We start from the raw sequence: 15392 nt of genomic DNA on the forward strand, positions 1-15392 counted from the left end.
AGGCAGGCGGGGGGGGGGGGGGGGGGACGGAGCGTCGGGAAGCGAGGGGGCTCGAGGGGGAGGCGGCTCAGTGACTGGGGACAACCCAGTTCCTCTTAATGGTAGAGTCTTCTTTTAAGCCCTTGAGGTTTTTTTTCTTTTTCTTTTATTTTCTTCTTTTAAAGACAGATCTTATGTACCCAGGCTGCCTTGAACTAACCCAATAATTGAAGATGAATTTGAACTTTTGATTTCCTGCTTTTATTTCCTGAGTGCTGAGATTACAGTTGGTTTATGAAGTCCTGGGACACAAACCCACGGCCTCCTTGCATGCAAGCCAAGCACTCTAGTAACTGATTTACATACTTGGCACTGGATTGCTTGCTTTGGTCTCTATGTCTCTGTCTGTCTCTCTGTCTCTCTGTGTTGCATGCATGTATGTGTGAGTACCCCTATGGAAGCTAGAAGTCAGTTTTTCCTTGATCATTCTCTATACTTTTGTAAATAAAGAAGTTAAATTTTTACTATTTTTAAGTGTGTGTGCATGTGTGTGTGTGTGTGTGTGTGTGTGTGTGTGTGTGTGTGTGTGCAGATTCCTTAGAGTTGGAGTTACAGGCAGTTGTGAGTTGCCTGATGTGGGTGTTGGAAACTGAACATTGAACAACTGAACAACAGCAGTATATGCTCTTAACCATGGGACCATTTCACCACCTTCTCCATGTTATTTTTTTCAATATTGGGTGTCTCACTGAACCTGAAGCTTGCCAATTAAATTAGGCTAGACAGCCAGAAAGCCCCTGGAATATACCTGTACTCACCTGCCGCCACGGCAGCACTAGGGTTACGGATGTTTGCTGCTACTTCCTGGCTTTTACACTGATGCTGGGAATCCAAATGTAGCTCCTCATGCAAGCACAGTACACATTTTACCCACCAAGCCTTCAGCCCAGTCCACTTTGCATGATTTTAAAAACAGGATTTCTGCCTAGGGTGTAGTTCAATCAGGAGAGTACTTGTTAGCATTTTGTCTAAGTTCCACCCCACAGTTACCTGGCAATGGCCAAGTATGTCTGACTCACTATAAAAGGGGCTGCTTACCCCCTCCCCACTCTCTTTTATTCTCCTCTTGCTTTTGCTCCCTTACCCTCTTCCCTCTTTCCCCATTCCTCTCCCCCTCTCTCTCCACACACTCATGGCTGGCCTCTACTCCTCTCCTCTCCTCTCTCTGTCTCTGCCTTTCTCAGTTCCTACTATCCTCTGTCTCTAACTCTCCTCCCCATTCCCTGAATAAACTATTCTATACTATACCATCATGTGGCTGGTTCCTCAGAGATAAGGAATGCTTCCGAATGGGCCTTTGGAGGTACCCCTTACCCCACACCTGACTACACTCCGCCAAACATATTCCCTCCTCTCTTTATCTTTTTATAAACACAACATTTGGTGCTGAGACTCAGATTTTTGCTACTACTACTAAGTTATGCTCTATTTACTATATTATTCTCAAACAAATAATTTAACAAACGTAAGTTGTCTAACTCAGATATTACCAATAGGTACAGCTCTCAATCTTATCAGAAGTCTGTATATAAAAGTTTATGACAGACTCCCAGAGCATAACAGCTTACCCTCCCCCCAATGTCTTAGAAGATCATGGACACAGCTACAAGAGACTACCTGGATTGTGGCATGATGACCACTGAGAAACACCGCTATTGCCCTGACCGGGCCTGGTTTATATAGTGTAGACAAACTGGAGATTAAAATGCCTCATTCTGTCTAAAGTGAGGTAGGTCATTTCTCATTTTATCATATCCATTCCATGGGGTGGGGGGTGCTCTTTGTCTTCTGAGACTGAAAGATTGTCCCCACCCAAGTTGCCATGGAGAACACAGGAACCTGGGAACTGTTTGGACTATAGATAAACTTTGTCACTTTAAATTAATACATGACTCCTAGATTATAATTTATTCTTCCCCAACTTTCTGACTACATTGACAGCTAAGGTAATTGTAGCTTGGCATCTAGGAAACAGACCTAGCTCCCTACCCTAAGGTAATCTACCACTATATTTGCTCACCAATAAATTAATTCACTAGCTAAGACTGTCAGATTCCTTATAGACTTCACAATAGTGGCACACTAGTTCACACATAAGCTTTCACAGCTGTTATCTGTTACTTCCTTACCTAAACTCAGTTTCCAACAACTAAATGCTTCATATTTCCCCTTCTTGCTATGCCATTGTCCTAACACTAACCAATAGAGTTCTTAGAAATTTGCCTAACTCTAATGAAACATTCCACTATATAATCACAAATTCAAATTTTAAGTTTTATTTGATTGTCTTTTAACTATACTTTAAAAGTGTTTCTTGTTATGTATAGCTAGTCTTCTAGACAGAAGGAAAAAGTCCTTCTTGTTCCTTCTGCTCCATAAAAGGCTCATCTTAAAGATTGATGTTAACTCATGTTATTATCTCTTTTGTAAACTTATAAGCTACAGGAACCCACTCAGATATACCTCTCATGGACCAAATAGACTCTACCCAGATCAGTATATCTGCTAATCAATAGCCTAAAGTTTTCACTTACTACCTATTCCAGAGGGTGGGATTCCTCTGTACTTCAAATATACATCTAAGAAAAAAATTTCTTTCTTTCTCCCAAACATACTTAACTTTATTCTCTCTCTCTCTCCCTCCTTCCCTCCCTCCCTCCCTCCCTCCCTCCCCCCCCCCCGTCTCTCTCCCCCCATGTGTGTGTGTGTGTGTGTACATACACATGGGGCAAGTGGGCAGTTAAGAGTACCCTGATTTTCGGTTGAAATAAGTGAAGCCCTGGGAATGTAAAGTGAGATGGTAGGTGCTTCCTAATTTCCTGAAAAGCAAAACAAAACAAAACAGGCCCTTTCATGCAGCCCACACCACAGCCCCCTGTAAAATGGTGTTGGCCACATCCTAAGTCCCTCCTCCATAAGTGAGGTAGGCTCAGCCATGCCCCAAGTCCCTTCTCTGCAGGTAAGCCATGATCACAGGTCACTTAAGCTCCAGGCAGAAGCAGGACCACCCCAAAATATGTAGAGGTCTTCCAAAGCCCTCAGGCCAAGCCAATAGGAAGTACCTGTTATCAGACTCCGAACCATCTTAAAATTGTATATATATGGGGGGGGGAGTTTGCTCAAGAGTAAAGTGTGCAAGAATCATTCCATCATCTGAGGGCTTCTGTTCTAAGAGCTGTTAACACCACTGTTAGGGAAGAGATTTCCTATTCCAAAGATTCCTATCCTGCACCCTGTGCAGGAGCCTCTCGCTGGCTCCGTTCAGACTGGTCCAGCGCCTCGTGGCAGCGGCAGAAACGGGGAGGGGGGGTTAAGCCAGATCTATTAATGGAAGTGTCGGAATTGATTCCCCCTCCCCTGCTCTCCTGAACCCACACATCCAGCCGGACCCAGCAGCTGAGTCGGTAAAAGCCATTTCTATCTCTGACCAGAGATCTGTGTGGGACCTCTGGCCCAAAGTCCCATATATATACATACTTAACTTTATTTTCTACTTTGCGTGTATGTGTGTGTGTGTTTCAGCATCTTGTCAAGTCCAGATGCTCACTACAATCCAGGACAGCTTCAGAGAAGCAACCTCCACATGCTCCAATCTCCTCTCACAGACACAAACTCTTCTATTGCACTTGTTAGTTCTGATCTATCCACAGACCCTAGACAGCAAGCAAACAACCAATCCTCCTAAGAATGGACCAACATCCCCAAACCCACTTTTTTTTTCTAGGTTTCCTAGAGACATGTTGCCCCAAAGTCAGCAGGAAGTAGCTAAAGATCATAACTACCCTTTTCCTGTTCCATCATCACCTCCTTCTAATTTTTTCTTTTTAATTAAACCAAAATGGGGGAATATTAACATTTTGTCTAAGCACGTCCTACAGTTACCTGGCAACAGCCAGGTAAGCGTGACTCACTATACAAAGGACCTGCTTGCCCCCTCCTCCCTCTCTTGCTTTTGCCTTCTTGCTCCCACACTGTCCCCTTGCCCCTTACCCCCTCCCCATTCCTCTCCCCCCTCTCCACATGAGAGGCTCATGGCTAGCCTCTGCTTCTCCTTTCTGCCTTCCTCCCTCTCTCCCTCCACACATCTGCCTATTTCTATCTCTATTACCCCTCAACTCCCCTCTCCATACCTCAAATAATCTCTATTTTATACTATACCATCATGTGGCTGGCCCTTTAGGGATAAGGGATGCCACAGCATAGGCTTGCAGAGGCACTCCATTCCCTTATACTTATCTACATCTCCATAAAACATATTCCCCCTCCCTCTTTATCTTTTTAAAAACACAAAAGTACTTATATAGCATTTAAGAAGCACTGGATTCAATTCCCTGCATTCAGTAAAATAGGCATGGTGTCCCACACAGGAAAGATCAGCATTTAGTAAAGTTAGAAATACATTGTCATCCTTAGGTACACAGTAAGTTCAACACCAGCCTGCAAAACATGAGATACTGAATAAACAAGCAAGCAAGCAAAAAAACAAACAAGAGAGATGGTTTACCAGTTGGAGGCACACACTGATTTTGCAGAGAATTTGAATTCTTAGCCCTAGCAATCATACTTTGCAGCTCATAAACACTTGTAACTGTAAGCTCCAGGAGGTATAAAGATCCTGGCATCCTATTGTACTTGCATTCATATGCACATGTCAACCTTACATAATTTAAAAATACAAAATACATTTAATTTTACAGATCTGACTATCCATAAAATCATGATCATTCTGCCTCAGATTCCTAAGTGTTGATCATAAGTGTGTAATATTAAGTCCAGAGAAGTCAGCAAATTTCAAAAGTTCATACACTTACAGAAAAACAAGAATATTGCCTTGTATGTATTTGATCCATCACAGGTGTCACCTCATGCTGCCCAACACTGAGTCAGAGCTTTCCACCCCAAGGGCAATCACTGCATTCACAGATTCACAGCATACACAGTCAGAGCAAGGGACAGACTCCGTGGCCCCAAATTTTTTTTTTTTTTTTTTTTTTTTTTTTTTTTTTTTTTTATCACCAGTCCCTTACATCAAAGGTGAAATGCCCCACCTCTCAGGAAGGGGAGCTGGCAGAACCCACACCTGTTCATCCCTCAATCTCAGCTCTTGCCTGGCACTAGGTCCTGGCTAGAGGCTAGAAGCCATACTGTCTGTCAGGATGTGGAGCCCTGGGGGTAGTGGGGAAGATGGACCTGGGACATAACAAGTATCATATCTGGAAACATTTGTGACATGTAGGAAGGGTAAGAAGAGACCCATGGAAGACATTCCACACATGTGTGGACACATCACCTTTAAAACCAGATACACAGGCTAGCAGGGTGCTTCAGGCCTGAAAACCTGAGTTCACTAATTGGAACCCACTTAAAACTATGGATGGGAGGCCAGTGAGATGGCTCAGAGGTTAAGAGCACTGACTGCTCTTCCAGAGGAATATGAGTTCGACTCCCAGCAACCACATGGTGGCTCACAACCAACTGGAATGGGACCCAATGCCCTCTTCTGGTGTGTCTGAAGACATCCCCAGTGTACTCACTTACATAAAATAAGTAAAAATCCGGATGCAGGGTGGTGAGAGACGCCTCATGACTTAAGAGTAGTGTGCTGCTCTTTCAGAGGATATGAGTTCAGCCTTCCCTCTCCTTCCCTCTTTCCTCTCTTCCAGCCCTCTCCCTCTCATTTTCTCTGATAACCCACTTTCAGATGGGGACCAGATAAGAACGCTTGTCAGACCAGGATCTGGAAGATGTGGACATTCAGGCCCTAGACCTTCGCTTCCACTGCCATGGGAAGGTTCCCCGTCTTGGCCCACAGAACCACTAACTTCACCCCCACCAAGCCAGAGACAGGCAGGCACTCTTCTCTGTTCCTTATACCCTGTGAGCACAGGGTGTGTAGTTTCACTTACTCCACCACCCACGTAGGTGCAATCTCTACACCTCTACTGTCATGGTCCAGGGCAAGTCATGGGACTTCAAAAGGTCAGAGACTGGGATGAGGGAAGACCAGGAAAGGAGAAAGGACTGCTGCATGCAGGGATCAGGGAGACTAAAATGGGCTTTATGAGACTGTCCCAGAGAAGGCAAGAGTCAGGGCAAGGACAGGGTCTTTGGCAAAGGGGGAAAATGGTGGCTGTGTCAGGCCTGGCCCCTAAGAATCCAGACCCAGCACAGCTGGCTAAGCTTGGGGGCATGGTGCCTGCTCGAAGCTGGCCCACATCCCACTCAAAACTACTGCTCCTTTCCCCCGCTTTTCCACAAAATATTTAGCTCCTGAAACTTTCATACAAGAGAACCATATCTGGGGAAGTTCGAGTGGAGTGTAGGTGAGGGAAACGAACAGCTCCCACCCCATTGCTGTACTCCATCACCCACCAAAAGAAAAACGGCTGAACATGGGACAAAAGCACTTAATGTGAAACAGCTGTCACCAGGGGCAGGTATGAGGCAAAAACGGGGGCCGAGGTCAGCTCTGGTTGCAGAGCAGAGGTTCTCAATCTGTGGGTATCGACTCCCACAGGCTCACAAGTCAGATAGTACACTATGATAAAAACAACACTTGCAAAAGCACAGTTGTCAAATAGCAACAAAAGAACTTTATGGGTGGGGATTAACATAACATAAGGGACTGTATTAACAGGCCATAGCATGAGGAACATGGGAACCAGTGCTGTAGAAGAACGGGGAAGGAAGCAGGATCCCTGGGTTGTAGTTTGGCCTCTTCTGTGGGGAGAGACTCTGGGTCCAACCTGTCAAGCAAAAACAGAGTCAGGCCAGCCCTTGCTTCCTGACCAGTCAGGAGTGTGGGGAAGGCTGTGGATAGGACACTCACTTTAAAGATCCTGGAACTTTTCATTGAGGACCTGCATGACCGCTGAAATACAAGAGGTAAAAATAAATGGGTGTTCTAGACTCACACACACAGGAACCCACCAGCCTGAGCCCCATTCTCTGTTCCACAGGAACTGCCCTCCAGCCCCCATCCAAGCAGACAGACTTGGGATAGACTCCCCCCACCCATCACCGAGCGCTATGTGCAAACGTTTTCTACAGGAGAACAGCATGACAGGCAGTCCTCAAACGCTGGGTCACAGCAGTGCCAGCCCTACTTGTGAAACAAACAAACAAACATGTGACAACAGACACCTGACAAGCCCCCGTGCCAGGACTTCAAGGGATAGTAAAGGAGGAACATCTGAATGTCCAGACAGAAGGGGACCTGGAGGACTCATCTGCACAGCACATGGGAGAGCAGAGAGCCTCTTGGTGCAAGTCCCAGAAGTCAAGGCACAGTGGGCTCCCAGCCTGGCCAGCTCCTTGTCACCACCCCCATGAGTGCCCGCCCCACCACCCACCATAATTACCTGCACCCAAATGCAAAAATCCCCCTCTGCCCCTGTCCCAATATCCTTCCCACCCAGGGTAGGCCATACCTAGTTGTTCCTTGAGTTCATCTATTTCCTTCTGTAACATTTGACACTAGCCCAGCAGACATGGGAGAAAAAAAGATTAGTATTCAAATCCCTGGCTTCCTCTCTGCTCCTTCCACCCTTACCCTTAATCCTTACACCTCCACAGTCCCGTGATTGGACTGGCAAAGAACCCTGAACAGGAAGGAGGTGCCCTCTCTCTGTGCAGTATGGGACAGGATTTGGCACAGGAGGTTTGACAGTCATCTCAGGGTCTATCAGAGGATGGCATTTCTGAGAGCTGTCAAATCTTTACCTGTTGGCAGGCCCCAACTCCTTGTACTGGATGCTGCCTGTCTCCAACTGGAAATGACAGACGCAAAGGTGTTTCTTGGTCACCTGAAATACAGAAACACACACACACACCGAGGGGTGAGAATGAGAGGAAGGATCATGTATGTCAGAACAGACTAATGGTGTCTAAAATGAGGCAGCAATGCCCTCTGCTGACAGCACCTTGTACCTAATAAGTCTTTAGATCTATCCAGCTATATTCCTGCCTAGAGTCAGCATAAAGGTGCTGTGTGCCTCTAAGACTGTGGCACTGGGTGGATGATAGCAGAACTACCGCTGTGGCTAGAAGCCGGAAGGAGCTCAGGGCATGACTAGGGCTCTGCATAAAATCCCTAGTGTTGGAGATGGAATTGGTGTTGCCCTGCCCTTTAAAGTCATGCACCACACAATCCCACTCATTTCACACTGTGGCGTGAGGCCAACTCTGACCACAGCCACTATCCTGTGGACTCCCTGCCTACCTCAACGTGGAAGCCCAAGAAACAAGGCTGCAATCCCCACAAGAACAGAGCCTGAGGTTTCTGTCCTCTCCCCATCCCCCGCACTGCTCTCAAACCCCCAAAGTCTCACCAGCAGGTGCAGGTGCTCTGGGTCTGCCACATCTCTGGCTCATGGACAAGAACTGCAGGTTTCCTGGAACTTGAGCTCTGGTGCTGGAGTCTCCACCACTCATTTCTCCACGATACATGCACACAGAAGGATGCTCCGCCCTGTGTGGTGGAACCTCATACACACACACACAAAAAAAAAAAACTTAGCACTGAGTATATGTTATTGATGGGCTGAAGGGAAAGTAAGGTAACAAAAAGGAAACTTGTGAGACTTATCCCATCTGTGCTTCCTGTCCTCAGTCAGCCTCGGGTCAGGAGGCAGACATCAGCCAGGAAGGAGCCCACAGACACTGGAAAGGTTCAGGTCCTGGCCTGGCTTCCTTGGGGAGGAGGAATCAGGAGGCCCCCGGGACTGACTACATGCTCAAGTTGTGCAGCACATGCTGTAAGGCCTCTCTGGACAACAACCACCCAAACTGACAGCCAGGCACATTTCCTACCTCAGCCTGGTTAGATAGGAATTGCACAGGGAGGAGAATTGTACCCAACAGCTAACTGAGGCTCCCTTGATATCCAGCCTTCCTTACCACCAGGACTCCACACTAGACATCCAATCAGGATGATTGTCCACTGACAATTTCCCAAGTCAAGGCAGGGCAGGGGGAGCAGTTCCCGGGAGGGAAAGGTCCCCAAGTCAAGGGAGGGGCAGGGGGAGCAGTGCCTGGGAGGGAAAGGTCAGGGTGACAAGAGACAGGGGATGGTCTACTCACTTGTGCTTGCAGGCCAGGATCTCTTTGTGAGCTATTATCTTCTCTGGGCCCTGCCTGTGTCTCCCTTGTCCTCTTAGCCATGGATTTCTTCCCAGTGCAGAAAGGCTTGCACTCTTTGTGTTCTGAAGGCAGTGAGCATTTACTGGCCTTCCCTAGCAGGGCAACCCCTGAGATTGGGGGTAGGGTGGCTACTTTCACTGGAGCTGACTTGAGTCTCTGCCCCCATGGTGGGAAGGTTCTGCCTTGCGTTCCTCTTGAGACATCTGAGGAGGTTTTCTTTTCTTGGGCTTGCTTCTTTTTAGGACTGGTCTTGTACAGGGCACCTGAAGCAGCAAGAGTTGAGGCAGGGGCAGCAGCAGAGGCTGTAGCAGCAGCAGCAGTAGCTCCTTGCTGGCTGAGCCTGCTCCCTTCTTTGCCCCAGACCATACTTGGCTTTTTCTTAGTCAAAAAGCTTTCCAGTTCTCTTGAATCCTGCCTTTCCATTCCTGGGCTGAGTCCCCAGGTAGCACTGGACAGTACAGAAGGGGAAACATGGACAAAATTTCCTCTGCCATGGGCACTGGTGTGTCTGGCTATGTTTTCCAGCTCAGTGAGGCCACTGGACCTAGCCTGGTCTCCTTCTTTGAGGGAAACGTTTACTTTCATCCCATGAGTGTCACTCAACTCATCAGAATATACAGTGTCTGAGGAGTGATACTGGACACCTTCACTCCTCACCATCCTACTTATGGTACCTCTTCTTGGAGCCACCCAGGCTCTGCCTCGCCCCAGGCTTCTGGTATATGGTGCACCTTCAGAGGCCTGTTTCCCTTTCATAGATCTCAGGGACAGTGCCCCTCTGGTGGAGCCTTCATCTACGTTTTCCCAGAGGGCAGCCAGTTCAGCGGCACAAGTTTGTGGGGATGGGTACCTGCAGACTTTTCGGGTCTGAAGGTTGGTCAGCTCTCGCATTATAGTCATAGCTTCAATACTGAGCTGGGGCAAAAAGTCCAGGTCGACCTCTTCTTGGTCTACGGGGAAAGTGGTCTGGCATTCTGGATCCCTAAGCACCCTGCCTCTTTCCTCTGCTGCTTCCAATGTAGGGCCAGACTCCAAGTCACTGTTTTCAGGGCCTGGAAGGCTGCCCTCACCCTCTCTAAACTCCAGAGGACCTTGGATGAGGCTCGGACCCTCTGGAACTCTAAGGCTCATCACGGAATCCCCTAAACGCTCCGTGCCCTCCAGGCCAAAGTCAGCTTCGGGAACAGACACCTGATCACAGGAATTCATATCACCGGTAAGAGGGGTGTCCTCATCATCAGAGGCTGCAGGGGCTGCCGCCTCATTCAGAGAGCTCATTTCGGCAGTATGGGCTATACAGGAAGATAGTCGCCCTCGTCACCACGGAGACAACGAGGCCTTCCGTCGCAGGTACCGCAACCTTTTCAGAAAACACGTGATTTCGCGAGGCTTCGAAGTCTCAAAAAGGCCTCATACTATGCCCCAAGCCCCGCCCTTTCTTTAAGAGTCTTCGTCTCTATTGGTTAGGGCTTCGAGTAACGGCCCAACAATAGGTCCTCTGGTTGGTGGCTAGTCCTCTCAGTGGCAGACCAATGAGAACAGCGAAATGAGGCCCTCGAGAGTATACGAAGTCTCGCGATATTTGAACGGAAGCATACGGCACCTGCGGCTGTGGCTGTGACGGTTGCTTTCGCGAAGGCGTAGCTGGCAATGAGGTGAGGGCAGTGACGGTTTTCCCTCAGACTGTGCCTGCAGGTCTGGAAACATGAGCTCTCCTGACGAAGAGTCTTTTCAGGGGACTAATTTGGGGACAGAAAGTGGGGAGCACTCAGAAAGACGCCGGTTTGCCCATGGTATCGCAAGGGGACTCGGCCTAGGACCGGAGGAGAGGCTGTTACGGAGCAGAGAAGACAAAATGTGTCTCCCCGTCTCGAAGAATTTCCAGTGTGACTCCTGGATAGACGAGGAGGAAATGGAGGGAAGGTCAGTCATTTGGGGCTGCGAAGGTCGGCCAGGTACTCCGGTGGATGAGAGAGAGGACAATTTGGACTTTGTAAAGCAGCTAGCCATAGAAGGTACAAGCTTCGGGCAGCATGTAGCCGCCAACCGTGAGGCCTGGGGTATCCACAGACATCCGTCCCCACAAGCCTGTGCTGCTGAGCCCTTTAGCATTTGGGGAGACTCAGACGCAAGCAGGAGAGGCATGCAGCCTTTGGCCTCTACAGAAGGGAAGCAGTTTGCAGCTAGCCAACTGCACCCCACAGCTCTGGGGCGAGACAGGGCCTGGATGGCCCCAAAAAGAAGTGCCACAAGTAGGCTAATAACCAGTGATGATACTCAATATCCATCCTCTGACCCTGAGTCTTCGGATGAGTTCAGTGAGATGCAGATGATGAGGGTAACCATTTGTCTCAAAGAAGGAAGCCAGCCCAAGTCCACTGGCCTCACTGAGTTAGAAGATCCAGCCAGACACACAACTGTCCATGGCAGGGAAAGTTCTGTCCATGTGCCTCCCTCTTTGCTGGCCACTACTCCAAGAGCACTCAGTTCAGGCATAGAAAAACTAGCCTCAGGAGAGCTGGAAAGCTCCTTGTCTAAGAAAAAGCAAAGTATGGTTTGGGGCAAAGAAGGAAACAGGTCCAGCTACCAAGCAGCTGCTTCAGCTGCCACTGCCACTGCCTCTGTTACGGCCTCTGCTGCTGCCTCTGCCTCTGTTCCTGTTGCTTCCAGTGGCTTGGCAAAGATGAGTCCTAGAAAGAAGACAGTACAGGAGAAGACATCTCAGTGGGATGCCTCAAGAGGACCCCTAGGGAGAACCTTCCCACCATGGGGGCAGAGACTCAAGTCAGCTCCTGTAGAACCAGCGACTTTCCCCCCAATCTCAGGGGTTGCCCTGCTAGGGAAGGCCAGTAAATGCTCACTGCCTTCAGAACACAAAGAGTGCAAGCCTTTCTGCACTGGGAAGAAATCCATGGCTAAGAGGACAAGGGAGACACAGGCAGGGCCCAGAGAAGATAATAGCTCACAAAGAGATCCTGGCCTGCAAGCACAAGTGAGTAGACCATCCCCTGTCTCTTGTCACCCTGACCTTTCCCTCCCGGGCACTGCTCCCCCTGCCCCTCCCTTGACTTGGGGACCTTTCCCTCCCGGGAACTGCTCCCCCTGCCCTGCCTTGACTTGGGAAGTTGTCAGTGGACAATCATCCTGATTGGATGTCTAGTGTGGAGTCCTGGTGGTAAGGAAGGCTGGATATCAAGGGAGCCTCAGTTAGCTGTTGGGTACTATTCTCCTCCCTGTGCAATTCCTGTCTAACCAGGCTGAGGTAGGAAATGTGCCTGGCTGTCAGTTTGGGTGGTTGTTGTCCAGAGAGGCCTTACAGCATGTGCTGCACAACTTGAGCATGTAGTCAGTCCCGGGGGCCTCCTGATTCCTCCTCCCCAAGGAAGCCAGGCCAGGACCTGAACCTTTCCAGTGTCTGTGGGCTCCTTCTTGGCTGATGTCTGCCTCCTGATCTGAGGCTGACTGAGGACAGGAAGCACAGATGGGATAAGTCTCACAAGTTTCCTTTTTGTTACCTTACTTTCCCCTCAGCCCATCAATAACATATACTCAGTGCTAAGTTTTTTTTTGTGTGTGTGTGTGTATGAGGTTCCACCACACAGGGCGGAGCATCCTTCTGTGTGCATGTATCGTGGAGAAATGAGTGGTGGAGACTCCAGCACCAGAGCTCAAGTTCCAGGAAACCTGCAGTTCTTGTCCATGAGCCAGAGATGTGGCAGACCCAGAGCACCTGCACCTGCTGGTGAGACTTTGGGGGTTTGAGAGCAGTGCGGGGGATGGGGAGAGGACAGAAACCTCAGGCTCTGTTCTTGTGGGGATTGCAGCCTTGTTTCTTGGGCTTCCACGTTGAGGTAGGCAGGGAGTCCACAGGATAGTGGCTGTGGTCAGAGTTGGCCTCACGCCACAGTGTGAAATGAGTGGGATTGTGTGGTGCATGACTTTAAAGGGCAGGGCAACACCAATTCCATCTCCAACACTAGGGATTTTATGCAGAGCCCTAGTCATGCCCTGAGCTCCTTCCGGCTTCTAGCCACAGCGGTAGTTCTGCTATCATCCACCCAGTGCCACAGTCTTAGAGGCACACAGCACCTTTATGCTGACTCTAGGCAGGAATATAGCTGGATAGATCTAAAGACTTATTAGGTACAAGGTGCTGTCAGCAGAGGGCATTGCTGCCTCATTTTAGACACCATTAGTCTGTTCTGACATACATGATCCTTCCTCTCATTCTCACCCCTCGGTGTGTGTGTGTGTTTCTGTATTTCAGGTGACCAAGAAACACCTTTGCGTCTGTCATTTCCAGTTGGAGACAGGCAGCATCCAGTACAAGGAGTTGGGGCCTGCCAACAGGTAAAGATTTGACAGCTCTCAGAAATGCCATCCTCTGATAGACCCTGAGATGACTGTCAAACCTCCTGTGCCAAATCCTGTCCCATACTGCACAGAGAGAGGGCACCTCCTTCCTGTTCAGGGTTCTTTGCCAGTCCAATCACGGGACTGTGGAGGTGTAAGGATTAAGGGTAAGGGTGGAAGGAGCAGAGAGGAAGCCAGGGATTTGAATACTAATCTTTTTTTCTCCCATGTCTGCTGGGCTAGTGTCAAATGTTACAGAAGGAAATAGATGAACTCAAGGAACAACTAGGTATGGCCTACCCTGGGTGGGAAGGATATTGGGACAGGGGCAGAGGGGGATTTTTGCATTTGGGTGCAGGTAATTATGGTGGGTGGTGGGGCGGGCACTCATGGGGGTGGTGACAAGGAGCTGGCCAGGCTGGGAGCCCACTGTGCCTTGACTTCTGGGACTTGCACCAAGAGGCTCTCTGCTCTCCCATGTGCTGTGCAGATGAGTCCTCCAGGTCCCCTTCTGTCTGGACATTCAGATGTTCCTCCTTTACTATCCCTTGAAGTCCTGGCACGGGGGCTTGTCAGGTGTCTGTTGTCACATGTTTGTTTGTTTGTTTCACAAGTAGGGCTGGCACTGCTGTGACCCAGCGTTTGAGGACTGCCTGTCATGCTGTTCTCCTGTAGAAAACGTTTGCACATAGCGCTCGGTGATGGGTGGGGGGAGTCTATCCCAAGTCTGTCTGCTTGGATGGGGGCTGGAGGGCAGTTCCTGTGGAACAGAGAATGGGGCTCAGGCTGGTGGGTTCCTGTGTGTGTGAGTCTAGAACACCCATTTATTTTTACCTCTTGTATTTCAGCGGTCATGCAGGTCCTCAATGAAAAGTTCCAGGATCTTTAAAGTGAGTGTCCTATCCACAGCCTTCCCCACACTCCTGACTGGTCAGGAAGCAAGGGCTGGCCTGACTCTGTTTTTGCTTGACAGGTTGGACCCAGAGTCTCTCCCCACAGAAGAGGCCAAACTACAACCCAGGGATCCTGCTTCCTTCCCCGTTCTTCTACAGCACTGGTTCCCATGTTCCTCATGCTATGGCCTGTTAATACAGTCCCTTATGTTATGTTAATCCCCACCCATAAAGTTCTTTTGTTGCTATTTGACAACTGTGCTTTTGCAAGTGTTGTTTTTATCATAGTGTACTATCTGACTTGTGAGCCTGTGGGAGTCGATACCCACAGATTGAGAACCTCTGCTCTGCAACCAGAGCTGACCTCGGCCCCCGTTTTTGCCTCATACCTGCCCCTGGTGACAGCTGTTTCACATTAAGTGCTTTTGTCCCATGTTCAGCCGTTTTTCTTTTGGTGGGTGATGGAGTACAGCAATGGGGTGGGAGCTGTTCGTTTCCCTCACCTACACTCCACTCGAACTTCCCCAGATATGGTTCTCTTGTATGAAAGTTTCAGGAGCTAAATATTTTGTGGAAAAGCGGGGGAAAGGAGCAGTAGTTTTGAGTGGGATGTGGGCCAGCTTCGAGCAGGCACCATGCCCCCAAGCTTAGCCAGCTGTGCTGGGTCTGGATTCTTAGGGGCCAGGCCTGACACAGCCACCATTTTCCCCCTTTGCCAAAGACCCTGTCCTTGCCCTGACTCTTGCCTTCTCTGGGACAGTCTCATAAAGCCCATTTTAGTCTCCCTGATCCCTGCATGCAGCAGTCCTTTCTCCTTTCCTGGTCTTCCCTCATCCCAGTCTCTGACCTTTTGAAGTCCCATGACTTGCCCTGGACCATGACAGTAGAGGTGTAGAGATTGCACCTACGTGGGTGGTGGAGTAAGTGAAACTACACACCCTGTGCTCACAGGGTATAAGGAACAGA

The 15392-nt window shown here is 49.1% G+C and overlaps 2 protein-coding genes across 2 annotated transcripts; one reads left to right on the forward strand and one right to left on the reverse strand.

Annotated features, from left to right (window-relative positions):
- Nucleotides 1-6869: 6869 nt before the first annotated feature.
- On the reverse strand, nucleotides 6870-10458 carry LOC308414921 (uncharacterized protein CXorf49 homolog; the record flags this gene model as incomplete). Its single annotated transcript, XM_080910091.1, has 3 exons — nucleotides 6870-6910; nucleotides 8370-8523; nucleotides 9121-10458. 3 exons carry the CDS (start codon nucleotides 10456-10458, stop codon nucleotides 6870-6872), a joined length of 1533 nt encoding a protein of 510 aa, XP_080766217.1.
- Nucleotides 10459-10885: 427 nt separating this feature from the next.
- Nucleotides 10886-14422, forward strand: LOC308414922 (uncharacterized protein CXorf49 homolog; the record flags this gene model as incomplete). Its single annotated transcript, XM_080910092.1, has 5 exons — nucleotides 10886-12172; nucleotides 12769-12922; nucleotides 13448-13530; nucleotides 13777-13822; nucleotides 14382-14422. 5 exons carry the CDS (start codon nucleotides 10886-10888, stop codon nucleotides 14420-14422), a joined length of 1611 nt encoding a protein of 536 aa, XP_080766218.1.
- Nucleotides 14423-15392: the final 970 nt, after the last annotated feature.

This window comes from Micromys minutus (assembly GCF_963924665.1).
Source record: "Micromys minutus genome assembly, chromosome: X".
Classification (NCBI taxonomy): domain Eukaryota; kingdom Metazoa; phylum Chordata; class Mammalia; order Rodentia; family Muridae; genus Micromys; species Micromys minutus.